Source organism: Danio aesculapii, chromosome 23, assembly GCF_903798145.1.
Source record: "Danio aesculapii chromosome 23, fDanAes4.1, whole genome shotgun sequence".
NCBI lineage: Eukaryota > Metazoa > Chordata > Actinopteri > Cypriniformes > Danionidae > Danio > Danio aesculapii.
Window position 1 is genome coordinate 778,901 of NC_079457.1, and position 7,500 is coordinate 786,400.

The following is a 7,500-nucleotide window of genomic DNA, read 5'->3' on the forward strand; positions in this document are numbered from 1 at the left end:
TTTATTATTTGTACTGTTATATGTATTTATTTTTTCTATTTGTACTGTTATATATATTTATTTATTTTTATTTTTACTGCTATATATATATTTTTTTTTTTATTTGTACTGCTATATATATATTTTTTTTTTTATTTGTACTGCTATATATATATTTTTTTTTATTTGTACTGCTATATTTATATATTTTTTCTATTTGTACTGCTATATATATATATATATATATATATATATATATATATATATATTTGTACTGTTATATTTATTTATTTTTTCTATTAGTACTGCTAATGTATATATGTATTTATTTATTTTTATTTGTGCTGTTATATTTATATATTTTTTCTATTTTTACTGCTATATATATATATATATTTATTTTTATTTGTACTGTTATATTTATTTTTTTATTCTATCTGTAGTGTTATATATTCAATATATATTTTTTTTTTTTTTATTTTTAATAAATTTTATTTATTTGTGAATTTTTGTACTGTTATTTTCTGTGTTACTTTTGTTTCTGATAAATAAATATTTAAAAAAAAGGCTTTTTAATAACTTTTAAGGCCCTAAAATGTTGTATTTTTTCTAATTGATTTATCAACTTTTAATACAGCATGTGAGAGATAATTCATGCTAAAATGTTTATTTTGATTAGATGATCTTCAATAATATACATTTCTATAAACATAATATAGAGAAGTATAATATATAAAAGTTTCTTTACATCAATACAGCTATTTTATTTTTATTTAAAATGTTGAATGTTTGTATTTTAACATGGATTATCTGATCTTTAATGACTCAAAGCCCTTCAGTATTCCTCTGTTCAGGACAGTTATTGATTACTCTAAAAGAGTTTTAGGAGTGAAGGGCTCGTATAATGGTGTCATTAAACTGACCTGAGAACAGTTTCTCTTTGTAGACCCTCCACAATCCCAGCCTTTGATCTCCAATGACGACCTTCAGGATCCTCCTTCTGATAATGACCTCGTCCTGCCTGCTGATTGGCCGTGGGAGCTGTCAATCAAACTCCTCTGTTGCGTCCGGCCGGCGTGATCCTGCGGGGTCGTCGGGGCGCATGACCTCTGACCTGCGGGCGCGACCTTTGCCCCCCGCCTGCCTGAGGAGGACGTACATGGAGGGTGTGTTCAAGTACGTGAACACGCTGCTGTCCTGCACCATCTTTGTGGTGGGAATTGTGGGAAACGGGACGTTACTGAGGATCATCTGCCAGAACAGGAGCATGAGGAACGGCCCCAACGCCCTGATCGCCAGCCTCGCCCTCGGAGACCTCATATACATCACCATAGACATCCCTATCAATGTGTACAAGGTGGAGACACACACACACACACACACACACACGCACACACATCACCATGGACATCCCTATTAATGTGTACAAGTTCAACACACACACACACACACACACACACACACACACACACCGCCATGGACATCCCCATCAATGTGTACAAGTTCAACACACACACACACACACACACACACACACACACACACACCGCCATGGACATCCCCATCAATGTGTACAAGTTCAACACACACACACACACACACACACACACACACACACACACCGCCATGGACATCCCCATCAATGTGTACAAGTTCAACACACACACACACACACACACACACACACACACACACACACACACACACACACACACACACAGCCATGGACATCCCCATCAATGTGTACAAGTTCAACACACACACACACACACACACACACACACAGCCATGGACATCCCCATCAATGTGTACAAGTTCAACACACACACATCACCATGGACATCCCCATCAATGTGTACAAGGTCAACACACACACACACACACACACACACACACACACACCGCCATGGACATCCCCATCAATGTGTACAAGTTCAACACACACACACACACACACACACACACACACACACACACACACACAGCCATGGACATCCCCATCAATGTGTACAAGTTCAACACACACACACACACACACACACACACAGCCATGGACATCCCCATCAATGTGTACAAGTTCAACACACACACATCACCATGGACATCCCCATCAATGTGTACAAGGTCAACACACACACACACACACACACACACACACACACACACACACACACACACACACACAGCCATGGACATCCCCATCAATGTGTACAAGTTCAACACACACACACAAACAAACAAACACACACACACACACACACACACACACACATCACCATGGACATCCTCATCAATGTGTACAAGTTCAACACAAACACACACACACACGCACACACACACACACACACACACACACACACACACGACCCCAACAATGTGTACAAGTTCAACACACACACACAAATACCCCCCCAGACACACACATTTATACACATACAGTATATACTCACACACTCACATACACACTAACACCTATATGTGCACGCACACACACACACACCAGACACACAAACACACACACATTTATACACATGTATACCCATAGTCACATCACCGGCAGCTGTAACACACACACACACACACACACACACACACACACACACACACACACTGTATACTAGTGTGTGTGTGTTACAGCTGCCGGTGATGTGGTGGCCATTTGATGACAGTGTGTTTGGTTTGTTCCTCTGTAAACTCGTGTGTGTGTGTGTGTGTGTGTGTGTGTGTGTGTGTGTATGTGTGTGTGTGTGTGTGTGTTACAGCTGCTGGCAATGCGGTGGCCGTTTGATGACAGTGTGTTTGGTCTGTTCCTCTGTAAACTCATGCCGTTCCTCCAGAAGGCTTCAGTGGGGATAACAGTGCTCAATCTGTGTGCGCTCAGTGTGGACAGGTGAACACAGACACATCCCCATTACTGCTTATGCTTTTAGGAAAATGAACTATATATATATATATATACAGTGTATCCATACAGTGCATCCGGAAAGTATTGATAGCGCTTGACATTTTCAACATTTGTTTATGTTACAGCCTTATTCCAAAATAGATTAAATTAAATGTATTTCCTCAACATTCTACACACAATCCCCCATAATGATAATGTGAACAAAGAGTTTTTGAAATTGTTGCAAATTTATTAACAATAAAAACCCTGTAAAATCACATGTACATCAGTATCGACAGCCTTTGGCGTGAAGCTCTAAACTGAGCTCAGGTTTATTCTGTTGCCACTGATCATTCTGGAGATGTTTCAGCAGCTTCATTGGAGTTCACCTGTGCTCAATTCAGCTGATCTGAAAAGGCGTACACCTGTCTATATAAGTGTCCAGGGTTGACAGTGCATGTCAAAGCACAAACCAAGCATGAAGACAAAGGAATTGTCTGTAGACCTCCGAGACAGGATTGTCTGGAGGCACAAGGCTGGGGAAGCTTACAGAAACATTTCTGCTGCTCTGAAAGTTCCAATGAGCACAGCGGCCTCCATCATCCGTAAGTGGAAGATGTTTAACCACCAGGACTCTTCCTAGAGCTGGCCGGCCATCTAAGCTGAGTGATCGGGGAGAAGGGCCTTAGTCAGGGAGGTGATCAATAACCCGATGGTCACTCTGTCTGAGCTCCAGCGTTCTTCTGTGGAGAGAGGAGAACCTTACAGAAGGACAACCATCTGTGCAGCAATCCACCAATCAGGCCTGTATGGTAGAGCGGCCAGACTGAAGACACTCCCCTCCTGGAATTAGCCAAAAGGCATCTGAAGGACTCTCAGAGCATCAGAAACTAAACTCTCTGCTCTGATGAGACTCAAACTGAACTCTTTGGAGTGAACGCCAGGCGTTACGTTTGGAGAAAAGCAGGCAGCGCTCATCACCAGGCTAATAGCATCCCTACAGTGAAGCATGGTGGTGGCAGCATCATGCTGTGGGGATGTTTTTCAGCAGCAGGAACTGGAAGACTAGTCAGGATAGAGGGAAAGATGAATGCAGCGATGTACAGAGACATCCTGAATGAAGACCTGCTTCAGAGTGCTCTTGACCTCAGACTGGGGCGACGGTTCATCTTCCAACAGGACAATGACCCAAAGCACACCGCCAAAATATCAATGTGTGTGTGTGTGGCTTCACAACAACTCGGTGCATGTCCTTGAGTGGCCCAGCCAGAGCCCAGACCTAAATCCTATTGAATATTTCTGGAGAGATCTGAACATGGCTGTACACCATTGCTTCCCATCCAACCTGATAGAGCTTAAGAGGTACTGCAAAGAGGAACGGGTAAACATTCCCAAAGACAGGTGTGCTGAGCTTGTGGCATCATATTCAGAAAGACTTGAGGCTGTAATCGCTGCCAAAGGAGCATCAACAAAGTATTGAGCAAAGTCTGTGAATACTGATGTACATGTGATTTATCAGGGTTTTCAGAAACTCTTTTTTCACATTGTCATTATGGGGGATTGTGTGTAGAATGTTGAGGAAATAAATCAATTTAATCCATTTTGGAATAAGGCTGGAACATAAAAACACACAGTCCCCCACAGTCCAAACACATGCGCTATAGGAGAATTGATTAACTAAATTGGCCGTAGTGTATGAGTGTATGTTTGTTTCCCAGTGATGGGTTGCCTAGCTGGAGGGGCATCTGCTGTGTTCAAAACATATGCTGGAATAGTTGGTGGTTCATTCCGCTGTGGCAAACCCTAATGAATGAAGGGACTAAGCTGAAAAGAAAATGAATGAATGAATATATATATTAAAATGACACGTAACCACTTAATCTCAGCAGGGAAAACCAGCACCAATCAGGTGTGCATAATTATCTGCTGTCATGGTGTTGCAATCAATAAATGTGATTATAATGGAAGTCAATAGAGCTAAAACAGCACCAACATCACCAAAGTGGAGTCAGTCTGAACAGTACACAGGGGTTAAACAAGCTCAAAAACTGTAAACTTTTAACCAGAGCCATTTGGGTGATTTCTGTGCTGATTCAGATTCAGATGTGTGTGTTTTACCGTGTCAGGTACCGCGCTGTGGCCTCGTGGAACCGTGTTCAGGGCGTGGGGATCCCGGTGTCCACAGCGCTGGAGATCGTCTGTATCTGGCTGCTGGCTGTGGTCCTGGCCGTCCCGGAAGCCATCGGCTTCAAAATGGTCAGTTTCGAGTACAATAACGTGACCATCCGCACCTGCATGCTGAAGCCTGAGACGCCCTTCATGACGGTGAGGAACGAGGCCAATAACTGACATGAAATACATACCTGTATTATTTATAATAACATCAGATCTACTTTATTATGTTCAACATTATATTAAACAACACTTCACTATTTCACTGCATTTATTAATATTTAGGATAATGGAGTGCATCTCCATTAATGTTTCATCTGAATTATACTCTATATGTTTGTTCTGTGTGTGTGTGTGTGTGTGTGTGTGTGTGTGTTTATATATATGTGTGTGCCTGTTTGTATACGTGTGTGTGTTTTTATATACATATACATATGAGTGTGTGTCTGTTTATATACATTGTGTATGTGTTTGAGTGTGTGTTTATATACGTATACATATAAGTGTGTATACACACACACACACGCACACACACACACACACACACACACACACACACACTCAAACACATACATAGATACACACACTCAAACACATGCACAAATGTACACACATATACACACAATCAAACTCTCACAAAACACACACGCACACACACACAAACAAACACGCACATGCATAAATACACACACATACATAGGCACACACATACAAATGTACACACATATAGACACACTCACTCATACAATCAAACTCACACAAAAACACACAAATGCATAAATACACACACACATACATGTACACATGCTCAAACACACACAAACTCTCAATCAATCACACAAACACACACACACACACAAACACACACAAACTCTTTTAAACACTCACACAAATGTACACACAAACTCTCACACACACACACGGATACTGTACATGTTCTCACACAAATACACACTTTCACAAATACACACATGCACAAATATACTCACACACATACTCTTTCAAGCACACACACAAATGTACACACATATACACAAGCTTAAACACACACACACACACACGCGTATATTGTATACATGTTCTCACACAAACACACACAGATAACACACTCTCTTAAACCCACACATACGCACACACACACACACACACACATAAACTCTTAAGTGTATCTTCATCGATGTTTCATCATAATTATACTCTATGTGTGTGTTCTGTGTGTTCTGTGTGTTCTGTGTGTGTGTGTGTGTGTGTGCAGTTCTACAGGGACGTGAAGGTGTGGTGGTTGTTTGGCTTTTATTTCTGTGTGCCGCTGCTCTGTACGGCGGTGTTTTACACACTCATGACCTGCGAGATGCTCAGCAACAGGAAGGGCAGCCTGAAGTTCTCCCTGAGCGAACACCTCAAACAGGTGAACACACCACAGCTAACATGCATACATCTTACTGTGTGCTTGTGTGATTATATACATGTGTCTGTGTATCTGTGTTTATATACACTTGTGTGTGTGGGTCGCTTTATATACATGTGAGTGTCTATATGTGTCTGTTTATATACATGTGTTTGTTTATACAAATGTGTTTATATAAGTGTTTGTGTTTATATACATGTGTTTGTTTATACAAATGTGTTTATATAAGTGTTTGTGTTTATATACATGTGCATCTGTATGTGTCTGTTTATATACATGTGTTCATTTATATACATGTGTGTCTGTATGTGTGTGTTTATATACATATGTGTCTGTGTTTATATACATGTGTGTTTATATACATGTGTGTATTTATATACGTGTTTGTGTTTATATACTTGTGTGTGTTTGTATACATGTATGTGTGTCTGTGTTTATATATGTGTGTTTATATATGTGGGTGTGTTTATATACATGTGTGTGTTTATATACGTGTGTGTGTGTGTCTGTGTTTATATGCATGTGTGTTTATATACATATGTGTGTTTATATGCATGTGTGTGTTTATATACATGTGTGTATTTATATACGTGTTTGTGTTTATATACGTGTGTGTGTTTGTATACATGTATGTGTGTCTGTGTTTATATATGTGTGTTTATATATGTGGGTGTGTTTATATACATGTGTGTGTTTATATACGTGTGTGTGTGTGTGTGTGTGTGTGTGTGTGTGTGTGTTTATATGCATGTGTGTGTTTATATACATATGTGTGTTTATTTGCATGTGTGTGTTTATATGCATGTGTGTGTGTTTATATACATGTGTGTGTTTATATACGTGTGTGTGTCTGTGTTTATATACATATGTATGTGTCTGTGTTTATTACATGCGTGTGTTTATATACGCGTGTTTATATACGTGTGTGTGTGTTTATATACGTGTCTGTGTTTATATACATGTGTGTTTATATACATGTGTGTGTGTGTGTGTCTGTTTATATACACGTGTGTGTTTATATATGTGTGTGTGTCTGTTTATATACATGTGTGTTTAT

The 7,500-nt window shown here is 39.8% G+C and overlaps 1 protein-coding gene across 2 annotated transcripts in view; it reads left to right on the forward strand.

Moving 5' to 3' along the window:
- Nucleotides 1-7,500, forward strand: part of ednrab (endothelin receptor type Ab) — a 15,256-nt gene that overhangs the window by 2,892 nt on the left and 4,864 nt on the right. Inside the window, exons 2-5 of one of the 2 annotated variants that reach the window (XM_056449209.1) lie at nucleotides 913-1,336; nucleotides 2,742-2,869; nucleotides 4,990-5,188; nucleotides 6,291-6,443. In XM_056449209.1, coding sequence (XP_056305184.1) covers nucleotides 956-1,336; nucleotides 2,742-2,869; nucleotides 4,990-5,188; nucleotides 6,291-6,443 — 861 coding nt within the window. In that variant the 5' untranslated portion in view covers nucleotides 913-955. The remainder of the gene's footprint in view (nucleotides 1-912; nucleotides 1,337-2,741; nucleotides 2,870-4,989; nucleotides 5,189-6,290; nucleotides 6,444-7,500) is intronic. The other variant, XM_056449210.1, reaches the window with a different exon arrangement.